We start from the raw sequence: 16,973 nt of genomic DNA, 5'->3' as shown, positions 1-16,973 counted from the left end.
GACTCGACTCACATCATGAAGAATTCATTATTTTATTTTGAAGGTAAATGAGTTAAACTTCCGATACTTTCCCTTCGTTTACAAGAGAACTTGACAGATGTCCGCCCAGAAGATGAGAACTGGAATTAAGGAAGTGAGTCGAATGAGACGAACAGGCTTCAATTTCCCTTTTATAGTAATGTGACTCGATGTTTGATGTTTTAACAATCACAGTATAACATTATTATAAGGTTTTCATCGTTAGAGGTAATCAAAAAGGGGTGTTTAAGGTGACGAGAGTGGAGTGATGCGGTGACAGCACAGCCAAGTGGTCACTGTTGGTATTGCAGCTAAGCAGCGGCGTCTTGAGGCTTACAAGTCAAGGCTTGTTTATATTTTACACACTCTACATTCCCAAGTATGCGTTGTCTCAACTGTCACAGACGTTTTAAACACTTTAGAATCATTGCCCATGTCTGTGTGAAATGTATTATGAGCCTGGCAGACATTTGTTTCTCTATCTGTCCGTGCCGTGAAGAAAGATGATGCAGCTTAAAGTCTGTCTAATTATAGATGGCTATTTGCCCCTTTGGAGCTTGTTATAATTAGAAATCTTGGACAGTTGACTCAAAAACTATGCCAAGTTCTCAAACCCAGTCAACCATTGGCACAATGGGTGGGGTAGCTACTTAACCATCAACCAGGCCATAGTTTGCCCACCGCTGATGCAGAGGGTACTGGCAAGATGAAACCAGTCCTTTACACCCGTTTTATGTTTCATGAGGAGGTACTTAAAAATGGCACAACATACAGAGACAACCACCAATCAGTCATTTCTGGGGGCTACACTGTTGAAAAGGTCAGATGGTACAGTGTAGAAAATGGTAAAGGTGAAACGATTAGAGTGGCAGTCCTAAAGCCTTGACAGGTCGGGTTACAAGGAGGCTGCATGTAAGCGTGCTCTGAAAGCACTGGTGCAGTCAGTGTCAGCTTTAATAAAACAAAAAATAAAAAAGGACCCCAAAAGGAAAAGAGTTCTATGGTTTATTCCCAAATAAATAATGTCAACAAGCATAGAGAACAAATGAAGGCACTTGAGAAAAGTATGAATTTTGTGCAACTGGGCATAGGTTTTGTGCGTCGGCGGTGTAGTAATTCTTTGGAGGTTAACGGTTTATGCAACAACGTTTGGCCTTTCTATTCAGCAAAAGGCCACAGAGGTGTTATGTAACAGCGATAACAGTAGTTTAACACTCACGCTCTGTTTGAGAAATCACCTTACTCGCCGCATACAGTAGCAGCTCCACAGTGAGAGTCTCATCATCACCATCATCAGTAGCAGCAGTCCTTTACATGTGCTCGGGGTGGTTCTGCAGACAGTTGATGAATTCTGCCACAGGGAGGCTGTTGAAACAGATCCGGTGGACAGCAGTGAAAAGCGGGAACCTGTAGAAAGAAAACAATGACAATAATAAAATACAAGAAGCTTTACGTTATAGGTGACAATGCAAATTAGCGTAATATCTAATTAATAATTAATTTATTTTAAATAAAAAACACTTAAAATCTGTCTGAGTCAGAGCTTTTCTTTTTGTCACTCACTCACACACACACACCTATTAGATGCAGCTGTAACAGAGACCCACTTGACATAAAGTGCCTTAAAAGTTAGCTTGGTCATAATCTTTTATTATCAAAGGGTAGTTTGGATTTTTGGAGTTCGGACATGCGTGGATGAAGCCTGCTGCGACATGAGACTTTTCGAGGTGTCATTTGTGAGCACCCCTGACCTACAGGAGTTCTGCTGTAGGTCCTTAAACAGGTAAATGATGCAGTCATATATAGAATCAATGATTCACGTTTTTGCAGCACCTATCAATGTTGAATAGGGAATTGATCGCAAGTCATCTAATATCATCTCATGAACCAATATTCTACCAACTGGAGTTTTTGGCTAGTTCAAATGCCAGAAAGACACATACTTGTCCACCATGTTTTTCTGCTTCAAGATTTGGTGCACTTCAGTTGCAGTGGCTGGTCCTTGAAGCTTCTGACCGTTCAGTAGCTCGTTCTCCAACTGCTCGATGGTCTGAACAAACACAAAGACTCTCATTTTCATCAAACTAAATGAGCAAATAGATTTTTTTGCCTACTTTTCCCGTTTTGGCAAACTCTTCCCCAATCTTGCGGTTGCGTCCACCATAGCAGGTGGTGATGAGGTCAGCCACACCGCAGCTCTCCAAGAAGGTGCTGGCCGAGACGGGACAGTTGGTGCAGAACAACTTGGCGAAGGCGATCATCTCCATCAGGCCAAGACGGATCACCGCTGCCTTGGTGTTATCGCCAAAACCCAGGCCGTCGCAGAAGCCTGCTCCCACCGCCACAATGTTCTGAAGACACATTACATGACATTATGAAGTTTTTGGATGTTCCTGTTCAAGGTCGTGGGTGAGTGTTTTCGAACAAACCTTGAGCGCCCCGCAGATCTCCACCACGTCTGATTCCTCGACCACGGTCACGCGAAAGGTAGAGGTCTGCATCAATTCCTTCAGTATTGGTCCATGGGCTTTGTCTTTGCAGCCTATACCAAAAGAACTACAACTAATGTAATATTCTCATATTGTGTGTACTTTATGACAGCTAGTGCTGTTTTGCTTAATGTCCTGATACACTTGGCACGTTTTTGGGGGAAAATAATAGCTGTTGACTTATTTTTAGTGGATTGTAAATTTTTCTGCAATACAAGCGCTACACTGACTACTCTGAATTACCGTATTTTCCGGACTATAAGTCACACTTTTTTTTCATAGGTTGGCTGTTCCTGCAACTTATACTCCAGAGCGACTTATAAATGAAAAAAAATGTTGATGTTACATAAAGACCTGACACCTTTTCTGTTCATGTTTATTTTTTGTGTAGCTGAATAACCATTGTGTTAGCATATCTTACACCTATTCAGCTTGTTCTCTATTCTTTTATTGTTAGAACTTGCCTTCCAAGAAGACGTAAGGTCTGTTTTGGGCAAGTAGTATAATAAATTACCTGCAAAAATGCAACTTATACTGCAGTGCTACTTATGTATGTTTTTTCTAATTACGCATTTTTGGCCTTGTGCGACTTATACTCCGGAGCGACTTATAGTTCGGAAAATACGGTATATCCATGTTTCATTTGTACAGAAGTATTTGTCCACAGACAAGATATAGTGTAATGAAATGTTTAGTGAAATGTGAGGGGTCGCTTCACTTGGATGAAAAAGCTATGTTTATGTCACTCAGGGACTAAATTGTTCAGTCTACCGATGGTTGTTTCACAGAACTTCTCCTCGGCCACCTCGCTGGCGATGTTTGCTCCCATCAGCACCGACATGCTTATGTCCAGCTTCCCTCGGATGACCTCAGAGATCAGTTTCAGACCCTCTGGACTGGCGTCTACGCCCTGCAGCGGATAAACACATACTTCCTGTAGTATTGTCCCTTGACACGATACAATAAAAATGCCTGCTGAAATAAGAGGGCTGTAGGAAGGCATGTTTCCATTTTAAGTCACAATACCTTGATGAGTGACACACCGTGAGCGTCTTTCTTGATGTGGCCTTTGATGGTGTCGCACACTCTGATGATGAACTGATGAGGGACCACAAACATCAGGATGTCGGCTCCCTTCACAGACTCGACCAAGTCTGGGACAGCCACCTAATGACACCGCCAAGTATTTTGTTGTTCTATTCTATTCTATTGCATGGACATACAACATGTTAACAACATGTGAGGAGGAACTCACCACATTGGGGGGAAGCTTGTGACCGCGCAGATATTTGACATTCTCGTGATCTGTATTGATGATTTCCGTGAGCTTGCGACCGTCCACCATCTCCTCAAAGACCCACATGTTGACCACCGTTTCAAACTTGTCATTTTTGGCTGTGTTGGCACCCACGATCTTGGCAATGGCCGAACCCCTGCAGATACCATCATGGATCTTTTAGCTTACAAACTCACCAAGAATGTAACAAGACATTTGTGATGGCCACAGTATGACCCTGGAACAGGTCACCTTTATTTACATTATTTACATTACTTCTATGATTACTGCTTGAACTTAAACACATATGTTGAGCACCACAAGTGTCACTGAAAAGTCATTGTTAGTGGTGGGGAATGGATCCAAATATCGATACCAAAGATAATATCGTTATGGGAATTATAAAAGCGTGAAACTACTGTTTTTCCAGTTACTCTATGTGTATTTTTACAAATGTTTTTTGCATTGTTTACATTGTTATATGTATACATTGTTTGTTATTGTTGGGGGGGAAAAAACTGACAGCCAATAGTAATCTGTGCTATTATTTTGCACTACTGACTTTTTTTTGCTCAAACAATTGTATGAAACAAAAGGGAATAATTATATTATTTGGTAATATTAAATGGTTTTATTTCATTTGGACATGCATCAGATTACAGTTGAGTGCATCACATAATCAGTTCACAGTTCCACATGTCCAAAAGGAGTAGGAAGAAGCAAAGCTTATTAAATCCTACCCCTCCATCTGGTACTTTTACAATCAGTAACTGTTACATTTGTTCACTTCCTGCTTTCCTAATATGGTTTAAGTATTTTTTTATTGTTTAATTTTTTGTCACGTACCGAAGTATGAGGTAATATGACCATCCAATGACATAATGGGTACCATAGTAAGTGTCAATATAGTGATATATATAGCACATCATGACATCAAGACTATTTATCCTTGTATTTAGCAAACATCAACTGCTTGCATTGTTTGTTGAATTAATTTAAAAATAAATTTCTTGAGCTTATCAAGTGATACTAGCTTTGTATTTAATATGTATCAGCTTGGTATCAACAGGAACTGTATCTCCCAACCATAGTGGGTGTGTGTTTTGGGTTGGTTACGTGTACATAGGGGCAGCAAAAAGACATGCCCGCTATTATTCAAAGTCACGGGTTGCTACGTCGTTAAGTGCAGAGATGTAAACAGGACAAAATATGCCCTAAATCCACCAGGTGACAAATTAAACAGCCCAACGATACACTGGACTGTCTTTGTAAGTTAACACGTCCTATTCTAAACACAAGCTGTGTGTGTGTGTGTGAAACTGACGGCTGTGTTAGCAAAGGTTTTTTTCCATTTATTGGTGTAGCGCCCTCAAAGGTCAGCAGGGGTCATTCTTAAGACCGCTAAAAATAAATGAATGGCTTTAACTTTATGGGTGCTATTATTATGTAATGACAATGGCAACAAAACAAAGAACAAGCCTTAGCGTTTTGGATGAAATAAAAGGTTTCCAGCAGTTACTCACCAGTTTCCGGAGCCCACCACACAGACTTTCTTGGCAGCAGCCATCACTGACTTCTTACACTACAAGGAACACGCCCCTTTTTATAGCGGGCACGCGCCTGGTGCTCCAGCAAGCGCGAACTTGGCGCTCCGCCCCTCCCAGCTACGATGACGTAATGTGTGAGTTCTTCAATTAACGCTAGGCGATTGTTTTTACATTTGAAATTAAGCTTTAAATATTTAACACGACTTTCACTTTTTGAACAAAAAAGGAATAGGCTTTGGGCTATGTGCTTGTTGATCACCTGAAAAATGGGTTGAGGCCAGCTTGATGCAAGTGTTTCCAGGAAGCTAAAGTGGGAACTTTGCTCCAAATGGTGAAAATGGCTCCAACTGTCTGGAACTGATGTCCATTTTTGTAAAGCGCCCTTCCATCCACCCCCAAATGTTGGATGCAGTTGAGGAGGACATGCATGAAGGTCTAAAAAAGTGATGTTATTTCTCCTGGAAGAAGGCAAGTGGGATTCCCACTTCAACATCTTCACATTGCCAGCCACTGTTTGACATCCCTTTTTTCTTGTCAGGGAATAAAAAAAATCTTTCATCTTCCAGCTCAAATGGGCAATTTTGTGGCATTAGAGACACGGCTTTTAATATTTTTTGTTTCTGAAGCCCTTCCCTCACAGATGGTGTCTGACGGTTATTGGGCTGCAGACCGCACCAGTAATGGCCTTCATTTGGGTTGAGGACAGTCATCTCATGTTGTGACAGACAGCCAATCGAATCCTCAGACTCGGTGCCAATGAAATTTTGTTGGTTTAACCACTCACCTTTTTTCTTCCGTAGCCCTCAGGATCTTTTAAGACATTCAAATTGACTCAGCAGTTTCATGACGCACGCTCACGAGACCCTAAGCTCACAAGACAAGATGATTATGAAATTGAGTGTACAAGAACGAGACAAGATTTTAACTTGGGAAATTACATTGAAAAAATATGACAATATACTGTGGTCAATTAATATAATTTCTACTATTTTACATTATTCTATACACTGTATGTATGCTACTGCCCCAGCCTCCACCCACTGTCCTATGGAACAAACGCACCAAGGTATTGAATCTAAGCAAAATGGAACAAAGTGCTTATTATCATTACATATCCTTTATTATGACATAAGTACATACAGAAAAATAGGTTTGGTCCATGAAAAAGATTCAAATACTACTACAGTCACTTCCCCAGTGTTGTGGTTTCCTAATCAGATGTCACTCATCCCCAACACACACATTTAATCATTTCATCACGACTTTGCCAGTGAACCTTCAGCTCTTTTTTTTGCATCTCTGCACTTCAATGAAGGATTCATCCCTGTTGCATTTTCTAAGTGGCCGCTGCACTTGTGTTTAGGGAGAGCAAAAAGCTGATTATTATTATTATTATTATTATTATTATAAATACAGCTTGTACTATCTGAGCTTAGACAAAAGTTTAGAAAAAACATTTGATGGGCTAAGAGGTACAATTTGACTTCATCTTCTGTTCGTTATGTACAAAAAGAAAATGGACGAGGTACTAGCTACTTCCTTTATCATCTTCTGTACTAGCTAACAAGACAAGTACTGATACTATACATAGTTTATTAAAAGGGTTAATCAAATTAAAAGTGAAGAATTAGTTGAAGATAGAAAGAACTACAATGGCATCTTGTGTTTACATGTCTGAACGAGTGGCACCATGTTCGAGTATGATTTTAAACAATATCGGCACGAGTCAGGTCAATGTTTTTTTATGCGTGTAAAGAACAGGATAAATTAACTGTTGCCGTGAACAATCTGCTCATCTGTTTTTTTTCATGTGTGAACATTCCAGATTTTGGCGGGGTGTTCAATGTGAGTTGACGTGTGAGAGGAATGTAAGGTTAAGACATGCAAAAATCATTGTGCCCAAAAAGCAAATGTGTGAACAAAAAAAAAGGGAAAAGGAACTTGTCATCCTAAAAGGCTGTCCTAGAACATCTCCAATCACTTGGTGGTGGAACAACACACGGCGTCCATTAGGTGTTCCTGATGCCAAGGGCTTGCTCTAGCTCTTGTCGCCTCTGCTGCACCTGGAACACCAAACAAAATAAAAATTAATCTTTGCGTTGTTGACATGTACACAGCTACATGAAGGCAGCGCTGAAGGCTCACCTTGGAGTAGAAATAGCGGCAGACTGCCTCCTGAGCCCACGGCTGGTAGTAGAACTCTGCTCGTCTCTCTTCTTCTGGGTTGCCCACAACGTCCGTCATGGTCTGTTCACATAAGAAAAGCGCATTAGGTGCTGCAGGGGTGGATGAGTGACATTTTGTTGCAAATGTGTGCATATGGGGAACTAAAGCACTGTGACTTGTCAGATTCAGCAGAGCGCAGCCACTCGGCTCACTGCCTCACACCTGAGTGGATGCGAAGGGAAATGTCTGAGCGTGATGCGAGTACTTCAGAGTCTCAAGAGTTCATACGACACTGTAGCGCTGTAATGTCACTCAAATAGCGTCAATAATACATTGCAGATTGTCAGTAATACATTGTGAAAAAGCAGTAACATACCCACAACATTGGAAAACAGTGTATTTGTGGTGGCCCGTCACAAATAGATTTGGAACTACATTTGCCCTGTCTGATCAACACATAATAATGGCACTAGGAATGTAGTTTGTCAGTAATGGCATTGTAACTCTATTTCTTCAAACACCTTATACCCACGCACCTGGTCTGCCATAAAAAATAAGACATAATTCAAATTATTTAATTTGAGGTATTTTAAATATTTTTTCTTTTTTCTCTCACATGCTTTTATTTTTCAATCTCACTGAACCAATACCATAACATTGATGTTTTATATCCATGTTAGCTTGTGATGACTGGTGTGGTGACTGTTTAGTTGGAGTGGTTTCTTTCTTTCTTTTGTACTGGATGATGTACGATAGGATGACTAATAATGAACTGGTTGCTCTTGGCATGTGGTTGGGTGCGTCAAGCTGGGCGAGGGTGGTTGGATGTGGGGTTTTTATTCTGTGTAGACAAGGAATAATAATAATTGTTTTGTTGGGATGAGGTTGGAATTTGGGTGTTAAGGGGGTGGGACTAGATAAGTCTTGACTTCTTCCCACTCCCTTTCAACATGTGTACATTTATATATACATAGGTATTATTATTTGTATTGATTTTGGTTGGTTTGTTGTGCTTTGGATGTTTTTCATGTTCGGGAAAAAAAAAGTGACTAGTGGACAATCGGAGAATAACATGAAAGCCTGTATCGGGTTAGCACCCCCCAACCCACCTAAAAATAAAAACGATTATTGTTGATTTGATGGATATAGAACAGTTAAAGATGTAAAGGCTCACCTTGAGGTCTCTGCACTGTGACTGCAGCCAGTCGTTGATGAAGCCCTGAGGGTCCCTGGCGAAGCTGAGCATGAACTCTCTCTGGGTCTTCAGCTGGTTGATAGTCTCGATGGTTTCATGGATCTGAAAGCATACGTCAAGTGTGAGAGGTGAGGTATTTTCTGACAGACACGTGAACCTGAATACATTGGGTTATGTTGACTTCACGAATGACTGTTTTCACTCAACTGTCAGGCTGAAAAACAGTCACTGACCAGCAGGAGACACCATCTCCTAACTAAAAAGCCATCCCCAGCAGGTGGAGAGGACCTGACTGACCTCACAGATTTGCAGAGAGAATATGACACACAAGGCCAAAACACATTGGGGAGCAGAATTGTATGAAATTGGCTGCGGCACGCTGGCGACATCTGTAGCCGTAACTTGTTCGTGTTTAATGGTGCAGCGCCTTCACGCCACATTTAAACTGGTTGCAAATGTAAGTGTCATGAAGCAACACTCCTGTACATATACACACATTGGTCATTTAATTAGGTACACCAAGTGCAAGAGCTGTGATGACAAAATGTCAGAATCATTGTGAGACAGTGGTGCTGTACACTACATTAACCAAAACAACCATGGTGGATAAAGACCTGGAGCCTGCTGTTGTTACCTTGTTGTCCAGCCCTGCTATCTCCTGCTGACTGGCCGTGGACAACAGAAATGAGTTCATCTGGGTCTTCAGTGTGTCATCAACCTCCACATCGATGTCGTAGCACGCAGTCTTCTTTTGGTCATTGGGATCCACGCTGGCAGAGGGAGGGGGGATACATCACAGAGCGCACGTTTAGTTTAAGCGATCTGGAGTTATTTCATGAGCCAGTGCAGCAGAGGTGGTGCCTGATGTGTTGCTACCTGATCACATGGTTGATGATGATGGGCTCTGGAGGCATCAGCAGTGCATGCAAGCGCTGCGGGATCTCGGAGAACTTCATCCTCTGGGTTTCAAAAATCTTAATGAGGGGAAAACAAATTTTAGGGGTCATACACCTTTTTAAGAGCACTTACAAGATCAATTTTCAGGCTTTTCCAACACCTTGGCATAATCAAATGAAATACAGTATGTATGCTTGTACAATAGATCCCCACTTTTCACAGGAGTTAGTTACATTCCATGCCTGCTACTGAATGAAAATTACTTGTGAAAATCCACAAGTAATTGATGGACCCATAAAAATATCTATTTTTAAAACGCACTGCTCGCTCCTACCGCGTGGAACCCTCCTGTTGCTGGCTTAACAATGTCCTTCAATTTCGCACCAATGTTTGCAATAAAAGTGATGGTTGGAATTATTAGTTCAGATTCAGAACCCTCTTTTATTTCAATCCACCATCGGTGGAAGGTTTAATATGCCTCACACACTTATTAAACACATTATAAAATGCATAAGTACTCACCACTTATGAATGATAATGATGATCAATAGAACAGATGAGTCACAGGCTAATGCAACAACTGTTTCAACATCACTCTGAAGCAGCTAGCTGTGGTATGAGGCTCACCTGCTTTGCAGGATGCTGGGTAGTCCTAGCTTGTAAAGGCCTTTTTACAAGCTGCATCAACAAAATCCACACTGCTTGCCTGCTGTGATTCCAGTAACTATAGGACTTCTGAGAAAATATTAACTGCACCTCACTTAAAAGTTTTAAGCCTTGGTTGTTATATGCAACTTTCACTTTTGCATCAAATATGGTGCATTTTAAATAGTGGTACATTTTACCTGTATTATCATGCATTTAGAAATTATTACAGACTATTATTAACTATGTTTTTCACAAATCTGCAAATTGACAGAATTGTGAATGCTGTGCGGGGATCCACTGTATATACATACTGACCTTCACACACATAAAACCTCACAGATAATCTCATTATCAATAAATATCTTGTGAAAATGTCTCCCAGTAGTATTCAGTCACATAGTCACCTCAAATAATCATGATTCCCTGCACTGTAAAGCATTTCAAGCCTTGAAAGTTGAACATGAACATCTTCAAGAATTTCAAGCACCTATGGGAACCTGATAGCAAGAATAGGATGATGCATAGAGTAGGCGTAGTAAAAAAACTCCTGAATTTCCACTAATTTTGAGCCAAATTCTCTGGGCACATTGAGCACCATTCTACTTCGGTTCATATGTAAATTTGGTGCCTTTTCAGGGAAATGATATCGAATGCTAACATGGGAATAGATCTGGGCAGCACACAACAGTCGTGTTTAGTCTCTGAATCTGTGCCTGTTATGTCTGTCTCTTGTGTCCTCTGTGACACACAAAAACGTAAGCTGTGGCCAAACAAGGACAACAGAAGGCTGAGAACGCAGCATTGTTCAACATCAAGAGCCGATTAACTATCATAATAGACATAATAAACTGTTATTTTATTAATCTCTATGAGATCATGTCAGCTGCAGAAAGAAAGCCATTGCCCACCTGCTGGAGGTACTTATCACAGTTGATGAACTCTCGCTCATGGGGGTCCTGCAACTTGTGGGTTTTGACATACTGCCACAGGGCCTGAATGATGACTGGCCGGGTCTGAGTGTGGATGCCCAGCATGCGAGCCAAGCGAGGGTCCAGCTTGAATTGAGGGGGCTGTTTAGGTTAGCAGAGAAAACCATCTCACAGTCAGAATATATTGGATTTATCCTATTACAGCAGTTTATTATTAGTATTAGGCTTAACCCGTGTACCTGATAGTCCAGCATGAGCAGGACAGTGCAGCGAACACCCACATCACCGGGCCTCTTCACCTGGAAGCCATCAGTCTCCTGGGTGGTGGCGGTCCTATGCCACTAAAATGGGGCAAAGACATTATTTCTAAAATGAGTATACTTCTACAGGACAGTATTTTCAGTGTTCAAATAAATGAAAACATCTGCTGTTTCTTTTTCACAAGGGTACAAAACACACAAAAAACAGACATTGTATTTTGCCCTGTTCTTTCTGAAAGCAGTAATGAGGGAAAAGTGCTTCAAAGATGGTTGTAAAAAGTACCAGGAGAAAACGTGCGTCCCTATGGATTTACCTCAACAAGGTGATTATCTGGACCATAAAGATCCTTGTCCAACTCAATCACCAGAGACTTGAAGAAGGAGGAGAACTTCCTTTTCTGTTTGGTGGCTTCATATTTGGATACAGCTGTCTGTAAAACAAAAAAAAATACATATGGCAATTAATCAACCAGTACTATTTATTGAAAAAAAGTGCTATTATAGTTATTGGGCTTACATCTTCCAGCAGACGCCCCTCCACACGTAGCTCCCATGATGCAACAGTGCCCTCCCCATCCTCAGCATCGGGTTTAGCTGGATTGAAGGTGTTTGATATGAAGATGCGAAGCTTTCTCTTTTGCTAAAATTACAAGTTACAAGTTAAACACTTGGCATGTCACTCGTGACTGAAAATGGTGCATATTGGTTTGAAATCTCATGTTCCCACACAACTTATTGACACTCAAATCAAGTACTGTTTACATCTAGCGTACAACATAATACGCATGATGCTGTTCCAATGCTGTTGCATTGTCACCACCAATTCCCGCATCCATGGCATTTTTGGTCACACTTTATTCCACGTGATGTCACGTAATAGTAACCATCACGCCTAGCTTCATTAATTGCTCAATTTGAAGGGACCTTCAAGATGTTGGAACTCCACAGAAGAAGCTCCCATAGCAGAACAATGGTGTCTGTATTATCTCATAACTGCAGCTCTAGTACTACTTGCCGAAGACCACGAGAGACTGCAGAAAGAGGAAGGCATAACCCTAACTACAAAAAGGAAAGTATGGGCATTGTGGGAGAGTGATTGCTGAGTAGAAGACATCACTTTGGCCATTATGACCAATTATTAACAGAACTTCACAAGGAGGCTACAGAAATCACTTGAGATTCTCCGCCCTCGACTTGTTCAAAAAGGTGGTAGGAAAAGTTAAATTCATGACAATGAGCTACACTTTGATGTGCACTGGAATTGCTTTCAAATAGGTTGTGTTGCATTCACGACTAGTTCACGCAAGAGGCACAAAGTTTGTGCATTCCAGATTTTTTTTTACATTTAAAGATTTTCTTTGCTCACTGGCAAGCAGCTTTGCACAGTTTATACGTATTTCACACCTGTTTAGGGTGAATTAACTCATTGACACGCATAACATGGACAAAATTAATGCAAGTGTCATGGTGGCTTGAATGTAATCAGTAAGAAAGCAAACAGCTGAAACTCTTAAGTCCAACATCAGAAACTTAAAAGTTGAGACTCAAACTGAAACAAACCTTAATGGGCCTCTTGAGGGCCTCCTGGATGTCCAGCCTCTTGCGCATAATGGTCTGGTCTAGCTTTCTCTCAAAGGCCAGTAGATCCATGTAAGCCTGAGACTCTGGGACCAGTTCCCTGATCTGCTGGGACAGAATCACAGACAGGCTTTTATAAGAACACACATCCAGAGATAAATGGTGTCTCTTTTTAAAACACTAGCCCTGCTATATTCTCACCCTCTGAGGTAGTATTTTATCAGCCATCTTCTTCTTCTTCGTGCTGTACAAAACACATTAAAAGGATAAAAATTTTACTGAGAGGAAGCTGTCATGTGAGTACATTAACATCACCAAATATTAGCTAATTTCTTGAGAAAATATTCACGTATATGTTTAGTAGGAGTCTCACTTTGAAATGCAGTGTGATCAAAATGAAGTTATTTTTTTGATTGTGACAAGATATTGATCTTCTATGTGAAAATAACTCACTGCTGGTTGCGGCTCTGCTGTTGGACCTGCTGGATCTGCTGTGGGGCCGGCCTCTTGCGAGACGGGTCCATCACACCAGGCATCCCAGGACGGGACACAGGGCTGCCGCCGTACCCTGGTGGACCCATGGCTGGTCCCTGTGGGTTCATGCGGCTGGATGGAGGCATGCCTGGTCTCTGTAATGAAAAAAAAAAAACACTCTACATAAGAAGACGCATACTTGGAAAGAATCCCAAACAACCATAGTGGATGCTGAATTTTGCAACATCAGCTACTTGAGACCACCGTTGGCACAGGCACCTGAATGAACGCTGCGGTGTGATTACATCTTCGGCTGGCAGCCTTTCAGCAAATTCTTCACCATGACACTAAGGTTGGAATTTATCAGCTATTGATTCATAAATGCATTAAGAATATGCATTTTATGGAAGTTGGAGTGGTGTAGAACTGCATTGTATCATACTAAGAGGTGCCCACAAGACAAGGTCAAAATATTAGAAAATATTAGAAACACCTCTTAACTTTGAGAAATCATGACGCGTCGATACGACCTTTAAACATCACAAAGACAAGCGTAAAAAAAAAGATACGTATGAATAGCAACCATCTACAAAATAAAATACTACAAAAGCCAAAGAAAAAGCAAACTTCATATGAATTTTACAACTGTACAACTTTTGTGGCGTCGTACATAAAGATGTTCGAGCCATCTACAACAAACTGCAAACAAGGTTCTAATGGAAAAACACTCACCAAGCCGTGTGCTAAGAACTCAAACAGCCGACTCCTTGTATCTGACAGCATTAGTGCAGCAGTTTAATGGTGGCCAACAACTCTTAAAATTGATGATGCCAGATGTCTTCCAGCAGAAAATCCACCAACGAAGAAGGGAGGACGGCAGCAAGGGCGTCAGATGACGACTTGTCAACAATAACGGGCTTATGAACGGGCTCTACCCCCCTCTCGCTCCCAATCCAAGCACAGATAGGGACTGCCCACACTACACGTCTGCATGGCCTTGGTTTACCTGAGAACAAGCCGATTCAAAGCTATTCAGAGTGTAACATGTCTCTGAATATGCTGCACAAGGCTGCTTGTATGAATGAAAGCAGTCAAGGACGCTCGGAAAGGGGGGGGGGGGCAACATCTTTTCTGAAAAGTTGCTTGTTGCTAGGCAACCGGCACTCTTGACAACTGCAGGCCACTGATAAAAAAATTCTATTAGTCTTAAATACAAATGTATCCTTGCAGTGAAAAAACATTGGCAACAAGTTTTAAGAGAACCCACATCTGAAGAGTCAACTGCAAAACACATAACTGCATTGAAACTACAATTCTCCCTGTTAACCCATGCATGTTAGGTTAATTGGTGACTCCAAATTTTCACTGGGATAGGCTCCAGCATACCCACAACCAAAGTGAGGATAAGCAGCATAGAATGGATGGATGAATTTCAATCAAACATTCAGTGTACCACTTAACATGAGACCTGTATGAAAAGGTTGCCTTTGCAAGCACTCTGTAGTTGTGGTATTGCGCCTCAAAGCTGGTTGCCACACGCGATCAGGAAGACCTGGTTCGAATCTCCGCTTAGGCATCCCTGTGTGGCGTTTGCATCTTCTACCCCTGCATGCTTGTGTTTTCTCCAGATACTCCAGTTTCCTCCCACATTCAAAAAACATACATGTTAGGTTAATTGGCGACTCCATTCATAGGTGTGAATGATTGCCTATATGTGCCCTGTGATTGGCTGGCAACAAGTCCAGGGTATACTCCGCCTCCCGCCTAAAGTCAGCTGGGATGGGCTCCAGCACCCCCGCGACCCTCGTGAGGAAAAGCGGTAGAAAATGAATGAATGAAGAGTTATTTTCATAACCGTATTTAATTCCACAAATTCATGTTTGTAACAAAAGCCTTTTTTTTTTAAAGGATTGCGACTCGATCAGATCAGCTCAGCATAAAATGTCAGGACCAGGGCCATTATCGTATATTTGTTATATATGTGCATTTATTTTTTTTAAATAAATTTCTCAAAAGTAATCTTAAAATCTTGACACGTCTCCGAGACCCAATCTCGTGTTTCGTCTCACCTCTGAACTGAGTGTCTTCTAACACCCCTCCTAAAAACATCTCAATTTATGATGCAATGCCATTTTACTCAAATGCTATGTACAATTTAAAAATACATAATATATGGCTCAAATATGAACTGTAAAACAGAGCCATCCACACATAGCATTGTTTTAAAAGGGCAGCTTTATGTGATCAAATTATGTATCTGTAATATATTTCACAAGTGTATGGGCACTATGAAAATACTTTTTCCCATCAGAAATCTTCAAATTTCCATATGTCTTGAAGTTTCAGATGCACACTTATTGGAAGGACCAAGCCTAAAAAGAAAGTTCTACGATTAGAATGCAGACTAGGTTTGACTAAAATAGACTAAATAGCTGGAAAATTGCAGCAAGTATTATTCCCCCTGATGGACTACTTGCATGTTTTGGTTTACATTGTTTACCTTACGTTTCACATCCATTAGCATAAACTAGATCACACTGTTACAGATGCCATTCATTCATTCGCTCGTTAAGAAAATACAACACTTATAAGGACTACAACGGACCATTTATTAGGCAATAAGTACGCTTATGCGGTGTTAAACACCAGTTTGATTGTTCTGCTGATTGAAAAACTAAAACAATAATAAATCCAAGAAATTTAAGTAAATTATTACCACAGAGACCAGCTAACGGTGTTAGCATGCTAAGCTAAGTGACTACTGTTAGAAGGCAGGGGTATTGCTAATTCAAACTAAACTTTGTTAGTCGATTGCACTGAAGTGAGAAGGTTTGGAAAATGTGTGTAAAGACTTTAACGGGGCCGTAAAAATGTGGCGGGCGCCTTAAACGCGGCTACTGGCTAGCTGGCCGTGACAAAGCGCTGCTAAGGGGCTTTGTTCTAGTGGTGGCGTCAGCAAGCAAAGATGGGGAGCGATAGACTCACCGGGTAGCCGGGCCCTGGCATCGGGGAGCGGTACATGTGGTTCTGCGAGGCGGGTGAAGGTCCCATCCTTCCTGAGGGAGTGCCCGGGCCCATGCCTGGTCCTGCGCCCGATACAGGCGGTCCAGGACCCATTACACCACCACCGCCACCCGTGGGCGCCGACTGAAAGCCGCCTCTGGCCGCCATCTCTTCTCGGTGTGTGTGTGGCCCTTGTGGAGGCACTGGGATACCGCGAGAAAGAGCGACAATGATGTTGTTAGTTTGTCACAGCGCCCTCGCTGTATGACTGTGGTACTACATTGATTCATGAATTTAATGCTAGTTTCTGTGATTTGTACATGCGCAGTGCATGTTTGTGCTGCACACTGCACACCTGCATTTCTACTTGACTACTTCCACCTGCACGCTTCTGTTTGTTTTTTTAATATTGTTTTTTAATTTATCTGCAGCAAGTAATAGGAGGTACAGGGGTCATGACCCCGTCAAAAGATACAGATCCAGCCAATATAAC

General features: G+C 41.5%; 2 protein-coding genes across 2 annotated transcripts; both read right to left on the bottom strand.

Annotated features, from left to right (window-relative positions):
• Nucleotides 1–1,006: 1,006 nt before the first annotated feature.
• Nucleotides 1,007–5,382, bottom strand: LOC131106159 (glycerol-3-phosphate dehydrogenase [NAD(+)], cytoplasmic-like). The gene is made up of 8 exons (XM_058054967.1): nt 5,307–5,382; nt 3,763–3,940; nt 3,534–3,674; nt 3,279–3,417; nt 2,448–2,560; nt 2,133–2,369; nt 1,962–2,068; nt 1,007–1,425 (listed from the first exon to the last, which is right to left on the bottom strand). Exons 1-8 carry the CDS (start codon nt 5,348–5,350, stop codon nt 1,329–1,331), a joined length of 1,056 nt encoding a protein of 351 aa, XP_057910950.1. The 5' UTR covers nt 5,351–5,382; the 3' UTR covers nt 1,007–1,328.
• Nucleotides 5,383–6,428: 1,046 nt separating this feature from the next.
• smarcd1 (SWI/SNF related, matrix associated, actin dependent regulator of chromatin, subfamily d, member 1) lies at nt 6,429–16,736 on the bottom strand. The gene is made up of 13 exons (XM_058055716.1): nt 16,463–16,736; nt 13,457–13,632; nt 13,205–13,247; nt 12,986–13,108; nt 11,943–12,065; nt 11,740–11,856; nt 11,405–11,506; nt 11,145–11,306; nt 9,568–9,665; nt 9,326–9,461; nt 8,671–8,793; nt 7,476–7,577; nt 6,429–7,393 (listed from the first exon to the last, which is right to left on the bottom strand). Exons 1-13 carry the CDS (start codon nt 16,646–16,648, stop codon nt 7,340–7,342), a joined length of 1,545 nt encoding a protein of 514 aa, XP_057911699.1. The 5' UTR covers nt 16,649–16,736; the 3' UTR covers nt 6,429–7,339.
• Nucleotides 16,737–16,973: the final 237 nt, after the last annotated feature.

Source organism: Doryrhamphus excisus, chromosome 18 (genome assembly GCF_030265055.1).
Source record: "Doryrhamphus excisus isolate RoL2022-K1 chromosome 18, RoL_Dexc_1.0, whole genome shotgun sequence".
Taxonomy (NCBI): domain Eukaryota; kingdom Metazoa; phylum Chordata; class Actinopteri; order Syngnathiformes; family Syngnathidae; genus Doryrhamphus; species Doryrhamphus excisus.
This window is presented reverse-complemented; position numbering and strand designations above follow the sequence as displayed.